Consider the following 24,460-nt stretch of genomic DNA (forward strand, 5'->3'; position numbering starts at 1 on the left):
ATTGAGATTCATTCCTCACCCATACCAACTTATGCATTCTCAGTAGGGTCGTAGGGAACTCTAAGAGCAATCTTGTATTTCCTGACAAAGCAAAATTTTAATGCATTTAAATTTGTTGCAAGGGCTGAAGTGTTTGCAGTGGATCTGGAGTTGCAAGCATCCCAGGAGGTGAGAGATGGTTAATAGAATCTAATTATAGTGCAATGTTTTTCTCTCTCTCTTTTACGTAAATTACGTAAAACTCTTATTATTATTTTTTTACTGTAGCCATTATTCACTCAATGACCAATCGATAGTTCAATCTTCATTTTTTCCCCCTTATTGCTTTCATTTTATTTAAGAGAATACTTTGCGTTAGAAAAAGTTCTCAATTTAAGTGCTACAAGTCTATACTAAAATTAAACTCAAACTCAAACTGTATTTATTTGTATAGCGCCTTTTATTCCAGCTGAAAACACAAAGCTCTTATTTTACATAATAGCAAATCTGCAGGAAATGAATACCTCACTAAGCCCCGGAACGTTGTATCTGGGATTCCGACCGGACGTACTTTTCAAACGGACCAAAATACCTCTCAGAGTTGACGTGGAAGTGTATGCAAAAATGGCTAATACTCAAGCAGAAATTCCGATAGATAGTTCCACCGTGACATCAAATTCAAATGTTTCTTCGCAGCCTAATAACCCGTTATCAAGGAAGCTTAACAAAATATTGGAGACGAGACTTGACAATGACAAGGTTCGTCGGAGGGTTTGGTTTCATGCTAGCTAGCTAACAGTCGCTGGTGTGGGAAGAACACAGCTCCAGCTAACACTTACATTTTTCGTGCTGTTAATTACTTGAAGCTAAAATAAACACGCTATTTAACCTTCAAAGCACAACTTAATTGATGTGAATAGTGTTGCCGAAGTATTTTGTTATCATCCTCTCCTGTGTTTTTAAGTGGTTCCTCTATTTTATTCTCAGGAGATGCTGGAGGCTCTAAAGGCATTGTCAGTGTTCTTCACCGAAAACAGTTTGCGCACCAGGAGAAATCTTCGCGGAGACATAGAGAGACGAAGTCTAACGATTAATGAGGACTTTGCACGAATATTTCAAGAAGTAAAGGAGGTAACTCTAACATAATGTGCATCATGTGAATTTTCCATAGCATTGAATTACTTGTTTTTAGGTCAAAATTTAAACTTTTGTGCCTTAAGTAAAATGGACCTAAAAGCATCCAAATGTGGACGCAGGTAAAATAGTAAACGTACTGCAAACACAGAGTAACTTTCGGAATTTAATGTTTCACAGAATGGTTTCGTCTTGTTAAATAAGAAAACCTAAAAGCTAAATGTGAAACAAGCAAACAAAAGAAAGTCCTGCATGACTAATATTTTCAAAAACTAAATGCAGCAATTAAAAAAGAAATCTCTGTTGATTAATTCTAAAAGCAAACAAAGCAACAACAAAAAAATCTGAAAAAAGTAAAATAGTTGCTGTAAACACAAATTTACATAAGTTAAAAGATGCCCAAATCAAAAGGAAAATACACTCAGATGTAATTGAGTAAATGTAACATAACCTCCATCCCAAACACTTGTGCAGTTACCTTCCTTCTAAGAAAAGAAAGTGAATATTTTTCAGTCATTTTTTCTAAATACGAAGGCTTATTTTTTGGCCTCACAGACCTGGAAGAGGGGTTAGGGTTAGGATTACGGCTGGGGTTAGGTCAACCATCTAATAGCTCCCATATCCTGCTCACTGCTCCCGCAGGGATGGGTCAGTGCCACAGAACAAAATTTCACAGAATTAGGTGTGTGATATCTGATGGAACTTTGGCTTCATTTTAAATACATGTGTCCACCAACAGCATTTATGTCTGGGCAATGCAGAAATGTTTATCTTTGCAGTACATATTACATGTGGCCAATGTGAATTTCAATCTTTTTTTTTTATTTGCTTAGCATCAACCATGAGAAAAAATACTGCTGTTTTAGAATGTAGTAGCATTTTGAATAAGCTGACTTTGTAGCTAAATAAATCATGTATATGATGTCCAAACTGTGCGTTGGCCTTTAGAATAATTAATTGACTGCACTACTTATGTGACCAAAATTAGCAGTGAAGCTGACAGGATGCTGATTTAAACTGTTAGTCTCGGACCTATTAAACACGAATTTGCCACTGCTTTTGGGTTATTGGACTGATTATTCCTCCATGTAAGGTCTTGGTCAAAAATAAACATGTCAACCACACATGCAGAGATTTGACCAAATAAAATGCCACATATTTCATTGAATTGCATCTGCAAACAAGAAAGATTGTCTTAACCGTTTTATACTTTTTTTAAAATTATATTTATATTTATAATTATTTATACAAAACAACATAATGAAAAAATAGTGGCCTGTCACATTCTGGCAGATGCACTTTTCTTTTTTGGGGTTTCGGTCTATCGCAGAATAAATGGTGCAGTTAAACTGACCTGCAAGTATAGTACCGCTAAATGGAGTTACATTTGCAGAAACGTCTGATAAGATTCGTGCATAAAAGTCAATAAAGTAAATATTTGGAGTGTATATGCATCCAATCAAAAACATCCTCCTGCTTTGCTCATTTTTAAGATACTTTTCCAAAGTAAATGGTGTATTAATACATCAACCAAATAGTTCAAAATAGAAACAAAATTCCTAAAAAAAAACCCATATATTTTTGTATATATGCATATACTTAGTGTGTTCCTTCGGCTTAAACCAAAGGGCGTGCATGGCAGACTGCTTCTTCTGCAGGGATGCAACGGTGTAAACATCAAAAAACAACTGTGAGAGTGTGTCGTCTCCACTGCTGCTGCAGCAGTTTCCCCAAAAGTATGTAAACATGCGAGTGCTGATGGGAGAAACGCTTTCTCCTCTGTTCTGAGGCCTCATCTTACAAAATAAGATGAGGAAGAGAGGAAAAACTTCTTTAGACATCTCCAATAACACCTTAAAACACGCAAATCATCTGGTTAGCTTATACAGTTTTGTTCGTACAGAAGCCGATTAACAAATCGCTGCCTTTCCGGGCTCTGACGCTGGAACCAAAACTAAATGCAAGTGTCGTTACGAGAAAACTTCTTTGGAATCTGCTGCCACAATACCTAACCGTGCTGTTCGATGTTCCGGGGTTACAAACTCACAATTTAAAAAAAAAAAACCATTAAAGAAGATGAACTGTTTTATTCTGTTTTCTACAGGAGCTTGAAAGCGTTCATGAAGATGTTCAGGACATGAGCACGTGCTGTGAGGAGATGACCAGCAGGCTTAAGGTACAGTGTGATTGTTTGCATTTATACACGTGTTGTGACTGTCACATCTGGCACACACTACATACTTTTGATCATGCAATGTTATAAACACAGTAACTGTTTTCTCAGGCTGCAAAAGAAAAAACTCAAGATCTCATTGTAAAGACAAACAAGCTGCAAGGAGAAAAGTAAGTTCATTGTGACAAACAAAAGTTTTGCATATTTCTTATCTTGATTTATATCAAGTCAAATGTTATTCATAAACTTAATAAAAACATTACAAATGTAAAAACCAAAAGCAAAAAAGTGACCTTCACACACATAAATGTAAAACACATACAATGGCCACAACACTGGATCCCCCAATATAAAAGGATACATGAATTAAATGCAAAGTGGAAATGTGATTTGATGCTGAAGTGAGGGATTGTACACATATAATAAATTAAATATTTGTGGGACAAAAACACTTTAATTTAGGACTGTATTATGTGGAAAATATTACTTAACGGGGTGAAACAGAATATTGTCAGATAAACATAGCAAGCATTTACTGTATTTTTCGCTGTAAAAGTGATAGAAAGTCATAATTCCAACAAAGCCTCCGAGCAGGAGCTCCGGACAATCGGGGCTCCAATCTGTGCACAAATGTAGGAGGGAAAAAAGAGAGACAGAACCTCGCACTGCAGCAGAAAACAAAAAAACAGAGATAGAAAACGCTACAAAAATACAACAACAAAAAAAAACAATATGACGGCCACAGCCGTGACAACAAAATTTCTGTCTGCAGTCTTTCCTGAAGAAATACACATTTTGCTTTGCAAACACAACTCTAGCACCTTCCCGTCTTTAAATCATCTAAAATTTTACATGTGGGATAACGTGGGCTTTCCTCTTTTTTTCCTCATCTTTTGCTTTTCTTCATCCTCCAAAAAATATTGCTGCTGATAACCTCAGAAAGATCATAAGACACCCTGGATCCTTCCAGGAAAAAGTTTAAGTTAAGTGCGATAGATGTCCTAAATATATTGTTCTTTGCCCTTCAGTGTTAAATCCCGACTTGGTACGTCCTTTTCTTTGTAACCCCATCATAGAGCTTCGTGAACACTTGTGAAAGTGAAAGAGTTTCTCTCAAAGCGGTTCAGATTTAAATTTGTTCAAAGACTTGTTGAAAATGTTAAAGATGCTGTTGTGGGAATCACCAGATGATGAGACAGACAGTGAGAACAAAGAGCGCCATGAAGATACCATGGCGTCTTTTTTCTCAATTATCTGCTGAAATTACAAAGAACTCTCAAAGCTCTATTTCCCCGTCCTCATTTGTTCCAAAACCACTTGTCATTTAGAAAGCCTGTCAGATATGTCACAGAGCAGCATCATCATCATCAGTCCAAACCTAAGCGCCCTCATTCCCGTCTCATTTCCAGCGAGTCTTTTTATTCAGTCAGTCTCCCAGATAAACAACACTTTGTCAAACGCCACCAGAGGAGCGACGGGGTCCACTTCATAAATGCCAAGCGGTTTCAACGCCCATGTTGTGTGGTTTTTTTGTTTGGCAATATAGACCTCCATGAGCGTGGGAGAACCGTTTTTTTAATGATTTAGCTCTTGAATCTCTCCACTTTTATCAAGTCTAGCTTTTTCTTATTTTTATTTATTTTTATTAGTTTTTGTTACATGTAAAAGAAACACAAACCACAAAAATAATCAAAAACGAGGGTCAATTCTAGGTGCTTCTTGTGTCTATTTGTTGTAAAGTGTCCATTTTTCCCATTTTCGGTGTAGTTGTGCCTCTTGCAGTCTCAGCCTGTATGTTATTGTTTCCGTTGAATAGATTTCGTTAATTGTTGAAGTCCATTGCTCCTTTGATGGGAATCGACGTAGTACCCCAGTTCCTGGTCAATGATTTTTTAGCGACTAGTGACATAACTTTAAATAAGAATTTGTCACTTTGGTGGACAGAGTTTCCTGTGAACATGTACAAAGAAAACAGTTCTGCTTCCAGAGGCATTGCATATCCCAGCACTTTGCCTGTTATATCACACACCATCTTCCAAAATCCTGTTACATTTGAACACTTCCAAAATACACGAGAATGGTCTACATTTACTTCTCCATTTATCAAGTCTAGCTTAATTCAATAATTATTTAAAATAATCATTTTTAATCCCCTTCAACATTTTTAATAAACATCACATTAGGCACAGATAGATTTAGAGCTCTTTGTTACAATTATATCATTCACTTGCACTTTAATTATATCAATCAACAATGCAACACTTGCATTGTTGATTTTCACAATAATTAATTCAAATAAGGAGAAAAAAAGTTGTTAATGGTGGAAGACGTTCTTCAGATACTAAGTAAATAATTTTCTGTTATTTAAAGATTGCTGCATAAATCTTAACCTATAATTCAAGTATTTGCTTTAGTTTCTGTCATTTCTGTATTAAGATTCCCTTATGAGAAATATGTAATAACAATTAAAAACAAAAGCTTTACAATCAACATAGACTTATATGTTGAGTTCATCTTCAGTTCTACTAATGTTGATTTTATTGAATGAAGCTTCCCATTCAAATTTGGTTGAAATCTCCTTTAATGTAGACTTGCAAAGACCTTTACTCTATGATCGCTTTGAAAGGCTCAAGCAGCCCGGATAACTCTACTTATAGATGGATAGGGAATTGATTGAATTGAAGACATGGCAACAGAAAGACTTAATACCATATCTATACGTTTTTTGGTTTAAAGTCCCACTCCGATCATCTGATCTATTTTAACAGTGTTCCCAGGTCGTTTTCTAGGACATAGTTTCTACAGAGCGGCAGTAGTTCATTAGAAATTCCCCTCTGAGTTGTGGGCGGGACTGATGGCGCAGAGGACCCCCACCCCCTCTTCCTGTCGCCGAACGCTGTCTCTTTACATGCTCTCCCACTAGCTTACAGCTCCTCACAACTCCAACCCAATAATACTGATGCAACAGAAATGGCTAACAATGTTGGAGCTATCCAGCCGTACAGTTTTGATCGAGATGCCAGACAAGGATGATGATGAAGACGTACATGGATCCAGTCTTCTACGAGTGGATGCATCAGAATGGAGCCAAGCAGGGAGCTTGTGGCCCACCCAGCATATTTTCTACGTCACAAATACAATTTTTTCAAACTGCTTTGGTTTTTCATCTGCTCCTGATTCACAACACATAAACAAATACTCAGAAATGAAATTTTGGGCTTAATTCTCTTTAGAAATGTCCTCCATTATGAGGAAAATGCTACAAAAGCATTATTTGCATCACAGAAGGACTTTGAAACGTATGTCACAACATTGAGTCAAATTTTGGAAAAAGTGAATCGTTGCATCTACTGCATACCGATGTGTTTAGGTTAAAAGTGTCAAACACGTCTTTCATTAAATTTAAGGATTCATTCTTTTTTATTGTTGTATTACATTACATGAGGCTTAGTAAAGGCCAACTGAAAGGGTTTCTTCATTTTATTTGCTTGATTAAAATTTAAAACTGATTTTTTTTTTCTTTCCTTTTTTTGTTTTTTTGTTGTTTTGTAACACATAAATCCTATATTGGAATGAAAACTGTGGTTTGAACCATGGGGGGGATAACCAAGTAGGCTAATCAATTTTACATCTGCATTTATTTAGTCAATGTCCCAGATAGCACTCACGTTTTAGACTTATTAACATTTACGCATCATCCAGCAGTACCTGGCTATCTGGTGGTCAGATTAGTTGATTTTAATGTGACAGTGATACTCCCCCCCCCAGTTCACTGGGAGTTAGTGGCACGATGGGGTTCATTTGCATTTGTGGCAGGTGTGGTCTCTGCGCTCGGTGACCTTGTGCGTTACACAGAAGCGTCAGTGAGAATGATATAGAACGGTGGGAAATGACATTGCGGATGCACCGCGGCATGCATGCTCCAGTGGCGCACCATCAGCACCTCTTCACAGAGAGTTGACATGGAAATGGGAAGAGTAACATTGAAAAGAGCAATGACAGACAGCTGCTGGGGAAAAGCCACTAGTGAGCGCATGCTGGGAATGAATGAAGGTATTGTAGTGCTTTTGTTGAAGCAGTCGGAGCTTTGACAGGAGTGTCCTCTCGAGTGCTCCAGTGTCTTGTTTCTCTTTGCACGGTGCTCCCAGGGGCGGACCTGCTGTCTGTTTGCTTGACATTTTCATGTGCAGAAGCACGGTGACCCAACAGCCAGATTGCATGCTTGTGCATGCTTTGACCTTGTCTTGAGCTATTTTGTGTCAGGAAGGATGCAGCCAAACTGTCCTCTTCAAACCCACTCGGACCTCCTGCTTTTAGGCCTTTGGCCGTATCGTTTTCAGGTCACTCAGGCCTTTGCAGTCCCATTCCACCAATTTCTTTGGACGTTTTGCACTTGTTGACACTTATTATAGCAATGCAACATCTGCAGCTCCAATCTTCTGCTTTCAAGGCAGTTCTGCAGGGTGAGTTCGGCCATTTTTAAGAGTTTGTTCCCACCCTTTGATTTGTACTAGCCGAGGCTTACCTGCCCATGGCACTGCGTAATTTGTCAAGTCCAATGAAAGGAAAAGTGACTATTGCAGCAAAGGTAGAGGAGAGGAGCCACTGTTTGCAGACGACCCATGTTTGCCTGCTGGCTTCTAGATGTGAGCTTTCTTTGTTTGGAGCTGCCGCTGTTCAGAAAGGCTGTCATCAGGATCACTTAATAAATGTTGTGTGTTGTTCCATAATGAAACACAAGGCTGTTCTGCTGTCCTGGGTCAGTGCAAGATGAGTTGTCTCACTTACTGTTGGAGTTTCTCCTTTTTTTTTGTGCATCTCTGCATGTCAAGGCAGTAATTCTCAAGAGCTTACAGTCATTTTGGCTTTTGTCTTAATTACTGCAAAAAATATTTGAGTGTTGGATCAGACATTAATAAATGAAGAGGGTTTAAACCCCAGAGAGAACAATCAGGACATCAGAGGGACTATTCCTCTGTGTTTTATGATGTAACTGAATGCTCTCTTTGATCGTTGGCGCGTGGCTAACGAACAGCTTTGCAGGTTTCTACGGCATTCTTTGAAATGCCTCTGATAGATTCTAATGCGGAACGCTCCCACATGTTTGAGCCTTGTTCGCTGATTGGCCTCCTACAAAGAGCAATTGTTCTCCAGTCTTTTAGTGCGGGTAAAAAACGAAGGAGCTCTCGCAGCTCAGCTGTAATTAAGCAACCGGCAGTACTTAGTGTCTCACATCGACGGGGCAGCGTTTGAGTTTTATTACATCAATGCTTTCCCGTGCTTGAGCACATGGAGTGATTCGTGTGAGATGGGAAATCTGAGCACACAGAGACATGATGGCTCGTTGTCATCCCGACTCGAGCCTTTTGATCTGAGTTGAACTTGAAGCACTTGTTGACCTAATTTCCCCCTTAATCTCCAGCATGTAGTCAATTTCGTGTGCGTTTCCGCCTCTCTCTGGTATGTGGCGATTGCAATCTAAAGGGGAACGTGTCGTGTCCTGACAGCACAGGGGGAAATTATCCTTCTGTTCTGCCGTCGTACACTGTGTGCGGCATCTCCGTGTTGCAGTTTCCAAACTTGGCCTGATCTGTCAGGCTGGTCTTGCAACACTGCAGATGTTTCCATTCTTGTAAAAAGTGAGCCCCCTCCCTCCCTCATGTACCTCCACTGACTGTAAAATAAGGTTTATTGTCCTCCTGTTGCTCACGGCTTAATGGTGTTCATTTACAAAACCCACTTCAACCTAAACTATTATCGTCCTTCATGGAATCATAGTTGCTTGCATATTTTTAAACTTCTTCCTGAAGTGCTTCAAAGTTGTCTGCCCAGCAGGAGCTCCAACTACATCCCACAGGATTCTGTTGGGTGGATGCTAATAGAAACATGTTGCAAGCTCTTGCAAAAAGAGCGTCCTGTCAATATCTTAGCTGTTCCTAGCAGTGCACTTTCCCGTTTTTTTTTCATGTATGCTTTCCCTGCCAGCATCTGCAGTTATGTGCTGGATTGTTTCAGGCGCCTCTTTGCACAGCCTACACCTTGAGTCTTGTCTGGTGTGGTAGATCTGAGCCTCTATTGCTCTGGTGCTCAGGGCTTGTTCCTGAGCTGCCAGGATGAGCGCTTCAGTGCTGTCCTGTAGGCCAGCCCTTTCTAGCCATTGGTAGGACTTCTTGATATCAGCCACTTCAGTTATGGTCCGGTGGTACATCCCATGCAGGGGTTTGTCCTCCCATGAGGATCTGATCTCCAGCACAACATCTTCTGCTCTCCATTGCCTGAAACCTTCACTGAGCACACTGTCAGTTGGGACCTTGAGATTGATGTACTCATGCATCTTGGATGTTTCATCCTGGATAGTGGCTTCTACGCTCACTATTCCCCGGGCACACTTACATACATATACACACACAGACAGTGGGGCAAAAAAGTACTTAATCAGCCCCCATTTGTGCAAAGCTAGATTTGGAAAAGTGAAACTTAAACATGGTCTTGATTTGGGTCTGAAACTTAATTAAAATCAACCTTTGAGTCTGTCCTTACCTGGTGGCTCACTGTATCAGCTTAAAGGGCCAAACCATGCTATCCTTAAGCCTTTTATAGTAAACTATATCCATGTATCATAGTAGTAGGTTTAAGGGCTGTCATCTGGACTTTGTTTTTAAAGTTGAAGACATTTCACCTCTTATACAAAAGGCTTTGTTGATGGAATCAACCTGGATGAATGAAAGTCTTTATAGACAAATATCCATGTATATGATAATATATTACCTTTGACACACGAAGAACACGTTTTTTAATAAATATTTTCCTGAGCTTTTTTTCCAACCCAGAAATAAGACACTTCGATCTCTGAGACACCACCACCTTTCGCTCCTTGTTGGTGCCGCCCATTTCATGATGTCAACCTAGAGCCGGCCTCGGCAGTGAGTCTGCCGGCCGCCCAAGAAAACAAACCACATGTGAACTTTTGGAAAGATTGATGTTGTGATTTTGTTGTTTTTTGTCCTTTTTTAATTTTGATCAGATGATATCCCAAAGACAAAGATTAAAAGAGAAGAATCTTAAATCCTTCATTTAAGGATCCTTAAAATTCGCATGTTTTTGACCAAGTTTCTTTTTTGTTTTGACAGTTAATATAAGTTATAAAAGCACACCTTGGTCTAAGTATATTCTCATTGGAATGACTTTTTTGAGATTTTTTGATGTGTAAGTCCATACATCAGTAAAGTTTTTTGTAGTGTCATTCAGACTAAACTTTCAAATATCTAAATGAAGCAAAAGGATCATTTAAAACAGCAGAAAAACCTTCATTTAGCTGCTAATATCTGTGTCTCTGGGGCAGAAAAAAAAGTTATTTTTCTTGCATTAATATTAAAGCTTGTATAGCATGCACCACACGGATCTGTAATTTTCGTATTTTGCACACAAATATCAACACTGCCCCTCTTGAGGACCCGTGTGTGTGTCAGGGTTGATGAGCTGTAAAGCGCAGCACTGAATCACGGATTCCGGCTACAGTTTTACAGCCATTTATTTCAGCTGGCTGAGCACGCGTCACAGCCATGTGAGTAACAAAGGTCAGATGATCACTGGGTGATTCTGCTGCTACAAAGTCACCTGGTGATTTAATGCTCAATCATGCCAAGCTTCCATATAGAACCGTTTGGACGGGAGTAAAAAAATGCTGCAGTCCGTGACCCTTTTTGGGCCCTAGCGTTTAATTACGTGGCATTTAACTGTTCATCATGATTTTGTTACTTTTTCCCCCCACAGATCTTAATTTTAAATGTTGCCATACATAATGTCACCCAATTCCTTCTAAGGGTGCCATTCTGAAGCTGCTGCATTTAAGGGTGCTTTGCAGTGCGTGGCCCCCATCTGGTGGAGAAACCAGTGCATTACATGCAATTTGTATAACAGTTTGATAAAATTCACCATTTTCTTTTGTACTGTAATTCACAATTTAAGGATTATGAATTGGTAAAGGAGACTCCACACTACAAAAGTGGTTATTTTAAAATATAGAAATTGGTTCAAAAGTATTTAAAAATAAAAATAAAAATGTTTTTAAAAAGTTAATTAAAAGTAGTTCATAGTTAAAAAGTTTGCTAAAACAATAAAAAAAACTGTTTTAAAAAAAGCACAAATATATTAAAATAAAGCAAAATTGGAATTTATGAATACAAAGAAGAAAGTCATTGATAAAAGAAAAAAAAACAAGTTTTGTATGGGGCCTTATTAATACAAAGCTTTTGTATTAACCCCTTGAAGCCTGAATTTATTTCCAGCTATTAAAAAAATCTTTAGCTTTTAAGTAGATGCTAAATTAATTAAGCTGAAGTGGTGTATACATATTTGCATCAATAGGCGTCAATAGGTTAAGTTTTGACGACTTGCAAAAACTTCTCAGTATTACAAAATAGCTTCTGATTTTACATAATTTGGAGGGGAAAAAACGCTAAAGGGATTACTTTATATTGTTTTGTGGTATAAATAAAGTAAAATATTGTCCTACTTTTCTTTAGTCAAAGGCTGGAGGTGAGGGCTCAGGTGGCTCAAGCTTTTCTCGCCAAGTTCCAGCTCTCCAGCGAGGAGATGGCCGTCCTGCGAAATGCTCGGGACGCGCCCGTCACAGAGGTCAGTGAAATCACGCAATCCTCCCACTGAAATGTATAGTAAGGGACCGTGTGGCTTCGCTAAATGCGTGGTTACTAAATGCTGGACACATCTGTCAGCTTTATGAGCTGTAAAATCTAAACATTTTTTGTATTATTTTCATCCCTAAGCCAACAATGTGTTTGAGTAATAAAACATATTTAAGTCCCACTCTAAGTAGGTTTTGATCCGTTGTAAAAGCATTCCCAGTGGTCTTTAAATTATGACTATGCCATTTTAGCCAAAATCAAAAATCCTGTGTTCACATAGTTTCTGCAGAGCGGCAGCAGTTCATTGGAAATTCACCTCAGAAATTTGACCAGAACTTTGGAGCATCCCTGACCCCCCCCTCACACACACACACACACACACCCTTCCTGTTGAGTAGCAGAGAACTTGTGGCCCGCCCAGGGTATTTTCTACGTAACAAAATACAGTTTTTTGTCTGCTTCTGATTTACAATGATTTAATTTAAAAGATTACTCAGAGATGCAATTTTAAGCTTAATATTCCCAATATATGTCACCAAAAACACAATATTCATCTAAGTCAGTCTTTAAGGGTTTGTAAACATAAGCATAAGTTATTTTCTTATTTAAAGCTTCTATGGAGGATGTCCACCTTCATTTATTTAATAAAACAACCCGCTAATTAATCCATAATCTCACAAATCCGCTGCCTGTGATAATGACATGATAGAGTGTAGGCCTGCACAATATACCGCAAATTTATCGTTATCGCGACATCAAGCTGTGCAATATGCATACCGCAAAAGACGGCGAAAATCGCAATAAATGTTTACCTTAAATGTGCTAAAACAATCTCATGGCAGCTTGAAATATTGAACAAATGAAACAAATCCCTTTATGCATTTAACCAATCGGAAGGACCCGTTTACGTTGTTGATCAATCAGATGAGCCCTTTTATGTTTGCCTCCTATGTCGACGAGGGTCATTTGGAGTATAATTTTTAAACTGTTGCAGTGTAATGGAAATGATGTTTTTGGTTGTTTTGCTATTTGTTTATATACCGCGAATTATATCGTTATCGCAATATTAATCAGCAATATCGCATATCGCGAGTTTTCCTCATATCGTGCAGCCCTAATAGAGTGGTTCCTCATTTATCTTTGGAGTTACATTCTATAAAAAAAAAGCTGAAATAGACACAATCTCCGAAGTAATTACGGTAGTGTTATTTGTTACATTATTTTTCCAATAATTATAGAAGTTTTAAGATGTTTTTTTTCCCCATCACACTTTATACACTTTGTCCCAGACAAACATTAACTTTTTCCCACTCCCACAAAAAAATTATGCAGCACTTTTTACAGATATAATCACAAAGTGCTTTACGGTGTACACGCAAAATGCAATAAAAATGCAAAGAAAGACGGTACACAGAGAGAGTTTTCAAAGTATTAATAATATACCTGAGCTTTTATTTTCTAAACAGTGCCTAGATCAGAGTTCACAGTGGTGTCCAGCAGTAACTTATGGACGCGTGCGCGCCTCTGCGCGGCAGAGGCAACCGCTGCGCAGCGCATGCGCCGGGAGTTTTTTTCCACAACAGTGACACACTGTAACACAACGCTAACAGGGCTGGTTTAAAAAAACATGAATGTAAAAGTCACTGAGAGCTTTCTTCATCTTCCTCCTGTGCACTGAAACCATGGAAGTCTTCCTCCTCAGTGTCGGATTGGAATAGCATCAGACATTATTGGCCACACACTTTCTCAGTGTCTCCTTCGTTGTTGCTGTCAGTGTCACTCATCCTGAGGCAAATTCACTCCTGAGGTTGCACCGTCCTCTGTCTTTTAAAAACAGGCACAAAAACTGTGCAAGGCTGCGAAATGTGAACCACTTTAGGTGATCACAGTACCTTTAATTTAAGTTTACTTTTGAAAATAATAAATAGTAATGGCATAGGTAATTATGGTCACCAAATATCATTGTTTGACATCCATTGTGGTTGGTGCAGCTTGTGATACGATAGAGATAACAGCTGGATTAGATGATAATCTGAATATAAATCGGTTTTAGTTATGATTTACTTTTTTGTCATTTAGAATAAAAAGGCACAACTTTGATGTTATGTGCAAAAAACGAGAATAAAAACATTAAAAAATAAAAATGAACAAAAAACTGTACACTGCAAAAGCAATCCCCTTAGAAATAAGAAAAAAAAATTATACCCCATTGGAAGATTTCCTTTAAATAAGCAAAGACCAAAAAATCTTATTTTAAGAATAAAATTGTAGTCACTATGACATGTTTTCTCCAACTAAGATTATTTTGCTCTTGAAAAACGTTCTTGATAAGAGGATTTAACCTGCAAGACATTTTTTCTTGAAACTTTTATCTTCTTAAGGTTCAGGTTTTTGCAGCATACAAATAGAAAGTGAGGTAAATATGGAGGGTATTCTCTGTGCATTAAATATATCATGTTTAGAAGATCTGTATTTACACAGCATTTTCCCTAACTGAATTTTGCAGGACTTCTTTAAAGTCCTGAGCCGTGTGAAGCAAATTCATGAAGATGTGAAAATCCTCCTGCGAACAAACCAACAAACTGCAGGGTGAGTCTAAATCTGCAGACAGTTTTCAACTCTATTCTCTTAAATTGAAATCGGAACACCAAGAGACGAGTGAGGAGAAAGTGTTTGGTATTCCGTCTGGGTATGACAGGTTGCTGTGGACATGCGTATTTACTGCGGTCTCTGTCTGTTCCAGGTTAGAGATCATGGAGCAGATGGCGGTGTTACAGGAGACCTCATACGAGCAGCTCTACCGCTGGGCTCAGAGTGAGTGCCACTCCAATCCCCAGCGCCTCCACGTCTCGCCGTCTGCCTTGTTGTTCACGGCAAAAACATATTTTACATCCATCCTACGAGGATTTTCATCCACTTTCATTTAAGCCCTCACTGATAATTTACTTGTTGCTTTTTAAATTTATTTGAATAAAAAAAACGCTGCTCTTCTAGGGTTAGCATAATTGCGTGTCTAGCCCTCATTCAAGAACCTAAATGACTCATATTCTCTGACTGTCTGAGCCAAAAGAATGGCAGCAAAACCAAAATTTCCACAGTTTAACCGTGTGTTGAAATCGAAGTGGAAATAAACGGTTTAGATTACAGAAACCTCCTCTGTGCAATTATGCAATAACAAATCACAGAATAGAAAGTGTAGCACATGGGGGGCTGCAGGACAGAGAGCAGGACCCTTTTAAAAGTAGGTATACAGTTAAATTAAAAGTTGTCACTTGCAAAGCTGCATATTTCAAAAACATTTCATGTGTTTTCACCTCTCAGACTGTAACTGGCTGTAAAAACTTGTGGGGAAAATGCATTCGGTCATTTGACTCGCTTGTTGTTGACATGGTTGCTATGATCAGAACCATTATGCAGGAAGCGGCATGAACAGTTTGTATTAAGGTTATGTTGTCAGTATTTGCTTTTTTTTTTGCACTGCACAGATGAATGCAGAGGACTGACTCAGGAGACCTGTGATATCAGTCCGGTGCTCACCCAAGCTATGGAGGCCCTGCAGGATCGCCCTGTTCTTTACAAGTAATGAAAATACAGACTCATACACAGAGACGTATTATTACTGGTGTTAAGACTACATCATCGCCCAAACCAAGACTGCGTTTTTCTCAGGATGTGTGGAGTGGACCCTGAGACTCACTTCAGTGCAGCATGACAAAATTAAGTCTGAATGTTTATTAAACCCAAAAAGCCTCTGCTGCAGATCCCCAAAATAATATAAAATCAAATCGCAGATTAGCATCATTTCCATTAATGCGGTGTATTTAAAGTCCCTCTCCGATCACCTGATGATCTGTTTTAAAAGCTGTGGCCATTCTTAGGGAAAATCAAAAAACCTGCGTTGTTTTTTAGGACATAGTTTCTGCAGAGCGGCAGGAGATTATTCGGAATTTACCTCAAAATTTTGGTGGGACTATTGGCGTGGAGCAACACCGTCCCCACTTGGCATCATCCATCTTTTTGCATGATCTCCCGCTGTCAAACAATCCGTCACATGCCCAACCTGACATGACTGGTGCAACAAAAATGGTGAGAAATATTGGAAACTATTGAAACTACCCAGCCTTACAGTTTCTCTGATGATGAAAACATAGACATTCCGGGATCCAGTAGTCTATAAGGGGCTGCATAGAGCGCAGCAGGGAGCTTGTGACTCTCCGGCTGTATTTTCAATGTCACCAATGTGCTTTTTTTCAAACTGCATTTTTTCATCTGCTCTTGACAGTTTCAATAAAGAAATACTCAGAAATGCAATTTTAAGCGTATTTTCTTCATATCTGTCCTCTATCATCAGAAGAAGGCCACAAGCAAATGTTAGGATCCACTCCAATGAAAATCATGTTTTTAACATTTTCTTGTTGCATTTTTCTTATGATGGAGGACATATATAAAGGTATTTAAGATTAAAACTGGGCTGCTGAGTATTTCTTTATTGAAATCATGATAAATCAGTAGCAGATGAAAAAAAAACAGTTTAAAAAACCTCTCAGTTGGGACTCAGCAAGGGAAGTGGGCGGGGCCATAATCTCCCTGTTTCTCTCCATTCTGATGCATCCACTTGCGGACAATAAGGTACATTAACATTTTTGTTTTCCTCGTCCGAGCTGGTTATCTGGCTCAAAACTACGCGGCTGGATAGCTCCAACATTGTTCACCATTTTTTGTTGCACCGCTAATGTTAGCTCGGGGATGTGAGGGGCTTTAAGCTACTGGGAGAGAGTGTGAACAAAGGGGTGATTGGATATCAGCGGATGGTTACTTCCGCACTAGTAGTTTCATTTGAAATTCAGAGGTGAATTTCTAATGAACTACTGCTGCTCTGTAGAAACGACACAATCATAATTAAAAGACCACTGTGAACGCTTTTAGAACAGATCAAAAGATGATCAGTGGGGACTTTAAAAACACCAACACTATTTTCATTGGAGTGGTCTTATTGATACAGAATATCAGCAGGCCCTCTGCTTGATAGAAGCATACACCAAAAAAACTCAAATGAGAAAAACAGACCATGTAAAAAAGGAAAGAAAACATTGATCAAAATATCTTTAAAATTGCCAATTTTAGAAATGAATATTTGCTAAAGAGTGTGTAGCGACTAAACCAAACAGTCGCTGAGAGGCTGACGCTAGGTGGGTCCGGGTTTTGAATGACGCGCTCAAAAACCATAGAGCAACAAAGTTTGTATTTTTGCTGGTTTTAATAATGGAAAATGAAGGTAATTGCATCCACTTGTAATATTATGATCAAAAATAGAAAAATCAAGGGAAAAGCACAAAAGCGTATGAAGCGTATAAAACGCATAAAGCGGTCAACAAAAAATACGGCAACCCAGCTCACCCCCCCTTCCATCTTACACAGGGAAAAAAACCACAGGTGAGTTATAGTCAATTAAGGTCACAGCCCACAACCAGGTGACCCACCAGCTGATTACCTACACAATAACCTATAATCAAAAAACAAATCTATATTCATTTAACATAAGAAAGAACACACTTAATTCATGGCACCTACAGAGTGTTTGAACTCATAATAAAGTACAGTAAATTTGTATTCAAGATTTCTAAACAAAAATGTACTTTTGATTCCCCGTGTCTTATTTCTTTTTGTGGCACATTTATATAAAACACCTCATTTTGTAATTACAGAATTTTTTTTTCTAGATGTGTTTTTTTTTTTACAAACGTATCTTCCATACACTGTTGTTAAACTGACAAAGAGCTCACATATTGTGTTTTACTTGCGCCCTTTTTGTTATGGGACTGTTGTTTTTGGAGACTCTCAGGTGAAGAGGGAAGCCCCAGGGCATTTTTACTGATGTGCTCCTGAAAGGAGAAACAAGATTTTCGCCTATAAAAAAGTCAACAGCCTGAAGCAGCAAAACATGTATCCAACATGCAGCCATCGAGAGACGAGATTAAATGACAAAACTGCTTAAAACATTGAAAATCAGTCAAAGTTAGAGTTGAAATATTTCATGACTAAGTGTTTAATTCATTTTTTTTTTATTTTAAGTGTTCAGCATCTAGTTCAAATGTATTTAATCTTGATTTACTTAACTGTAAGGAATCAATTGAGTATTGTTGAGGGAATTATGCTTGATTAGCAAGCTTGAAATGAAACAAACAACAGAATCTCTCCAGCTACATATTTACATATTAAACCAGACGTGTTCTGTGAAGGTCAAGCTCCCAATTCACTTCCCATTTATGTGATTTGAAAGCTCAGTTATTCTAAGACAGTGTTTTTCAACCAGTGTGCCGCGGCACACTAGTGTGCCGTGGGAGATGGTCAAGTGCGCCGTGGAGAAATTGCCCTCATTAACTGATCTAAAAACATTTTCCATCTCCAGGAAATCAGCTCTTTGTTCATCCAAACAGGCCCGGATAAAACACTGAGTAGTTAGGAATATAAAAGATCTTAAAATTACTTTTTCTTTGTGTTTATTTAATTCTATTAAAGAAATTTTGATAAGAATCACGGTACCGCGATTTACCTGCAGCTATGACAGTTTGCGGAAAAGTCCCGTCCCTTTAACTGTCTCCACCAATCATTCTTGAAGGCTTAATCACATGTCATCAGTCTGACCAATCAGAAGTGCTTAAAGTCTTCACTTCCTTGTTCTTAATTCTGCTGATAAAGTCGCTCAGTTCTAACAAAAATACCAGCTAAAGCTCTTCTTTAGCGGTGTAGCTTTCCACAGAGTCCGGTGTCAGACCGTGAAACAAGTGGACAATACAATGAAGCTCAGAGACGCGAGTCTTTCTGCAAGTTTTTGGCAGTTTTCACACTCCATCTCCCATGATGCATTGGCTTAAAGAGCCAGTGTCCCAGCGCACAATGAGTTGTCCTTGCGAAACGCCTTGAAACCACAACAAACAAACAGTTTCTAAATTTTCTAATTTAACTTTCATTTCATCTCTTAGAAAAAACAGCCGCAACTTCCTGCTTTTCCGGCCACAATTATCACAAAAATGCACGTGAGATTGGGGGGGGGGCTGTCGATCAATACAGACCATGAATTTCTGTTTTTTTTTTTTTTTTGGGATGCTGGTGTGCCGCGGGATTTTTGTCAAGGTTAAAGTGTGCCGTGGCTCAAAAAAAGTTGAAAAACACTGTTCTAAGAATCGTCCCTCAGTGTTATGCCGTTGTTCACCATAAAATTTAGTAAATATGTTTCCTTAGGACTCATTTTTATGCTTTAATATCAAACTCAAATATAGATATAACTGGTGTTTTTAGATGTAGCCTGAGCCAACTGCATCAAAATATTAAAAGAAACAAGACATCATCAGAGTTTAATGGGGAGTCAGTAGATGCAATCAGTTTTGTAATGAGTGACACATTATTTTTGTGCCTTGAAATCTTGTTTTGGTTTTTGATGACTCATATTATCCAAACATACCCCCCCATCAACTCCTTTGAGTCACTCACGAAAAGCAGGAAATGAATGTATGAAACCCTGGTCGAATCTTATATCAGAAAATGCTAATAATATCCACCGTCTATGGATTTAAATTGGTGTTTGCTTTACGAAACAAAAGGATAAAAGTTCTTTTGCAGCTACACAGTGTCAATATTAATTTGAAAAGGAAAGGGAAAGTTTTTTGTGTTATTGTTTTCACGGACAAACCCCCCCTGTTTGCCGAGGAGCACCTGTCTCCGTGCCCACAAAATGTCCAAGGTCCCTCTCTGGCTTCGAATGTTGAGGCTGGATACCAGCTTTCTTGGAATCTCGCGTCGGCATTATCTTCTGTTTAGTCTGCTGCGAAGTGTTTCCCTGCCAAGTCATCAGAACGGCCTCAAAACTCTTTTTGGAAGGCTGCGCACATTGTTGACGTTAGAGAGCGACCACATCTCAGCCTGCACAACAACAGCGTGGCGGCTGCCGCCTTTTCACACGAGGGCAGGATGCTCAGAGTCGCCTTCTGTCTCCTCTGTGTTTAGGTACACTCTTGACGAGTTTGGGACGGCGCGCAGATGTGCCGTGGTGCGAGGCTTCATTGACGCCCTGACCCGCGGCGGACCAGGAGGAACCCCCCGCCCTATAGAAATGCACTCCCATGATCCTTTGAGGTACATTTCTGAAGTTATTCTTGTTAAAGGAGCCCCCAAACACCCCCCCCCCCCCATTTCAGTATTTTTGTTATTTAATCCAAATGAAAACGATAATCATGTAAATATTATATAAATATCACCACCTCTACAAGTAGTGTCTTGTTTATTATTTGTCTAATTCTTATATTTACAGTCATATATTTTGGTCATTTATAAACTTAAGATTGTAAAAAGTAAATAAAATAACTATAACTGTCATGTGATTATTTATTTTTATTTTTTATTAATTGTAAATTATATATAATTAATTATTTGTGATTAATTAATCTATTTTGAATGTAATCTAATTGCTGTGAGAAGCCTCATTTTGAGGTATTTTCATTTGAATCCGTGACATTGTGGCACATTAAAAGATTAAAATACAGCAAAGAAAAAGTGGCTTTATGAAATATTTTAATATAACAGACTTCAAAACTTTACTTTCACACCACCATGGGGTATTTTTTTTTCCAATCTCGAGCAATTAAGAAGAAGAAAAAGCCCCCACAACTGGATGCTTTGGGTTTATATGATAAACTCATGTGTACAAAGAAGGCACATCATCCTACTGCCATCCATGGTGCCATCAGGGTTTGTTTTTAAACTAAATTTTCCAACCATAATATCGATGTGCTTCTTAATTTTCACCTCTCTCTTCAACTAACCATTTCTCCTCACCTTGCTGTCAATGGAAGTCTGTCAGCAGCCAATCGATGCTCACATCAGGGAGCGGTGACACACACGATGGGTGCACACCAAGAATGTGATGCGGGTTCAAAAAACGGTCCTTGAACGTGCTTCCCCCCTACGGTGTTCACACTGGACTGTCACTACCCGAAACTAAGACATGAAAGACTTGGTGTCATAAAATTCGGGCCGGGCACAAACAGCAATTATTAATTTCTCCTTTATGATCGATTTTCAAACAATTTGCGCTTCCGTTTTTTGGAAATGACGCCATCCAAACGTCACTACCAAATCCGAGTCCCTGATTGGTCAAAGTTCGACTGGTTTCATTTTCAGTGCGCGTTCAATTGCAACGCGTTTTGTTTACACAACCCGAAAACAGACTTAAATAGTTTCGTAGCAATGCGTCAACACCAGATTGTTGGAGAGGGAAGCCCAATTCATGCATATATGTGTGTTTACATAGACTTTTCGTTGGAAGAGACTGCTTGAACGTGCGTTGCCATAGGGCATTGTGGACGTAGTTTAACAAGTAAAAGACTAAAAATGGATTTTATTTTGAAGCAACAAAAACAAAAACGTTATAGATTAAAGAACAAATAAGCTAATTTGTCTGTCATTAATTAATCACGATTAGCACAATAATTTGACATTCCTTTTTTATTTTGGTGGAAAAACTCTGTTATTGTAGTATAAATAAATACAAAAGAAAATCTCTGAACAATGTGGATAAAGTTGAAATACAGACATGTTGCTATCTTGTGGCTATCATACTGATCAGAAGTTTCAGAAACAATGTAAAGTTGTTGGCTGTTGTTGGCCTGTCTTTAGTGTCTGTCTGCAGGAACCAAGAACCAAGTCCTTGTGGCCATTTCTCAGAGAAACACACAATACTCTATATTCAGACTTTGCCTAAAGAAAATCCTTAAAAGTTATTTTTTCTAAAACCCTTTCAGGTCTGCATTTATGATCACACCCTAAGCATTTTTTTAAATTGTTTTCACAAAAACAACAATTTAAAAAAATGAAATGCAACCCTTTTTGCTGTAGTTGTGGAGTTTTCATGACTTGTCAGTTTAGCGTAATCGCATACAAGATGTTTGAGTAATACTGGTTGGGCGGTCAACCTCTGAAAACCATCAGTGAAATGACTCAGATAATTAGAAAATAGAAAAAATTGATGGACTTGTGTGTCAAAGACGAGGCAGTTTCTTGTATAAAACAATGCAATCACAACTATATGAAAGACTTGGTGTCATATAATTCCCTCCAGACACAAAACCCAATTATCAATTTCTCTTTCCTAATTGATTTTCAAATGGTTCTGTGACTGACAAAGGACCCATCCATAACAAATCCGAGTCCCTGATTGGTCGAAGTTCAACTTGTTCATCTTTCAACACGCGTTCAGTGGATGCATGCCTTGTACGTAAAGTCCAAAAGCGGACTTAAAAACTTGCATAGTGACGCTTAAATGCTAGAGTTTTGAACACGGAAGCCCAAAATGCTTTTGTTTGAGTACCTTTTATGGGAAGTGGTCGCTCAAAGGCACGTTTCCGAGTCTAATGTGAACGTAGTATTAGACTACGCCCCTTTGGAGCCGCTCCTCTTTCTACCTCATTTTTAAACTGAGTTTGAAATCCTGAGGTTAACCTTCTCTCAGTGACTCAATAAATAGACAAGTTTAACCTCAATCTGATGCGGCTCTCAGTGACTGTTTAACCGTGATCCATAAATGGCACCTTTTTTTTCTGCACAGCTCGATGAACACAAAGATAGAGAAAAGGCTTTTAAATGAGCGTGGAATCAGCAAGCGCAGCACAAACACTGACCGAGCCACAGAATGTTGTCACAGGGCTCGAGCCCCGTCCTCAGTCACACCGTCTGTCATTCATTAACACTCGAGTACGTGCACCATTGATTTAAAGAGGAGAGGCATGCTGCACGACTGAAAGTAACATGACAGACCAAGAAGCGTGTGACAGAAATCTGATGGTAAAGATTATGATGTGCTTACAGTGGGAAGTTAACGATTGCTTAAAATGATTTGCCTGTTTTTTTCCCCCTGCAAGTTTGAAAAAAAGAGTTGGATTTCACCTCATAACCCAACTTCATGATACAGAAATGGATGCTTTTTTTAATAATAAAATCTGGATTAAAACAAATACTTATCAATAAAAAAATTCTCTATGATAAGTCTTCTGGCTTCATGTTCTGCAGCATAAATTAGCGACAGTCAGTGTTCACTTCCTCCCTGGCAATATTGGACGATGAAAACAATCCTAATTACCTTCTGGATAACAAGTAACCCAAACTTCTGCACAATTTGTCCTGTTGTTGAATTTAAATTAAAATATAAAGAAATAACAGCATGGGGGCAGGAGGTTTTCGTTTTAGTTGCGATTCTAAAATGCATCCGGCCAAAAAGCTTTGTTCTGTGCCGTCACCAGAAAAACCCAATACAAGCTGTCCTGCAGAACATCAATAGACGCTGAAAGTGCAGCTCAATCCTCGGAGAGTCTGAGAATCCTTGTGTGTGTTTCTGTTAAACCACAGCCCCTCTCCTCTTGTGCCCGGCAGCCAAATAGGAGATTTTCTCAGAAAGCCGAGATGTCTAGAACACAAAATCGCCTCCACTTTATTGCCGCCATCAACACTTCTTTGAACATCTTGATCTTTCTCGGCTTCCTGTCCCCCTGTGTTCACCAAAACACACACTCACCCTGAGTTTTTTTCTTTCTTCTGTTATGTAACAGCAAAAGCCATTTGGGGTTAACATGAGTAAATGCTTTAAAGACCCCTTCCAATCATCTTTAACTCTATTTTAAAAGCTTTACTTTTCGTCTTTTGATCATGATTATGACTTTTTTTTTTTTAAACCAAATTCAAAAAATGTCGTTTTCATCTGTTTACATTCCCTCCCACTAGCTTACAGTCCCTCACACCCCCAAGCTAGTATTATTAGCGTAACAGAAATTGAGAGCAATATTGGAGCTTTCCAGCCGTACAGTTTTTAGCCAGATTCCAGCTCGGACGAGGAAAACGAAGACGTACGTGATCTAGTGGTCTATGAGAATAGAGCGGAGCAGGCACCTAGTGACCCGTCCAGCGTGTTTTCTACATCAGAAATACACTCTTTTTCAAATGTCATGTTTTCATCTGCTCCTGATTCACAAGGATTAAAGAAAAATACTCAGAAATGCAATTTTAAGCTTCATTTTCTTTTTATTTGTCCTTCATCAGAAGACTAATGCCACAAGAACATGTTAAAAAATCCACAAATACAATTTTCATCAGTGCTGGTCTTTTATTGAAGGGATAATCTCTTTGCTGTGTAAATGTTGTATGAGTTGAATCAGACCGGTTGTGTTGATCCGAAGGTATGTGGGAGACATGCTGGCCTGGCTTCACCAAGCAACTGCTTCAGAAAAGGAGCATCTAGAGGCGCTTTTGAAACAAGTCACCCTCCAGGGTAAGATGCACTTATAAACATCTCTTTCTTAGTTCTACCAAGCATTTCTTTCATACAAGTTGCACCACTTTTGATGTAAATGTGACACATTTCTGTTCTTCTGTATATTTATTTTTTTAATGATAATTGTAGGCGTCTCCTGATCCGATCATGTGATCATGAGGTTTCAGACTCAAGTTTGAAACTCAGGGCGGACTTTGTATTTCAAAATGGAAT

The 24,460-nt window shown here is 38.7% G+C and overlaps 1 protein-coding gene across 1 annotated transcript in view; it reads left to right on the forward strand.

The window, feature by feature from the left end:
- The first annotated feature begins 535 nt into the window (after nucleotides 1-535).
- cog6 (component of oligomeric golgi complex 6) overlaps nucleotides 536-24,460 on the forward strand; it is a 34,939-nt gene continuing 11,014 nt past the window's right edge. Inside the window, exons 1-10 of the mRNA XM_004075290.4 lie at nucleotides 536-738; nucleotides 967-1,110; nucleotides 3,218-3,289; nucleotides 3,398-3,456; nucleotides 11,812-11,923; nucleotides 14,438-14,520; nucleotides 14,675-14,745; nucleotides 15,417-15,510; nucleotides 19,936-20,064; nucleotides 24,153-24,244. Coding sequence (XP_004075338.1) covers nucleotides 604-738; nucleotides 967-1,110; nucleotides 3,218-3,289; nucleotides 3,398-3,456; nucleotides 11,812-11,923; nucleotides 14,438-14,520; nucleotides 14,675-14,745; nucleotides 15,417-15,510; nucleotides 19,936-20,064; nucleotides 24,153-24,244 — 991 coding nt within the window. The 5' untranslated portion in view covers nucleotides 536-603. The remainder of the gene's footprint in view (nucleotides 739-966; nucleotides 1,111-3,217; nucleotides 3,290-3,397; nucleotides 3,457-11,811; nucleotides 11,924-14,437; nucleotides 14,521-14,674; nucleotides 14,746-15,416; nucleotides 15,511-19,935; nucleotides 20,065-24,152; nucleotides 24,245-24,460) is intronic.

This window comes from Oryzias latipes, chromosome 13 (genome assembly GCF_002234675.1).
Source record: "Oryzias latipes chromosome 13, ASM223467v1".
NCBI classification, from domain to species: domain Eukaryota; kingdom Metazoa; phylum Chordata; class Actinopteri; order Beloniformes; family Adrianichthyidae; genus Oryzias; species Oryzias latipes.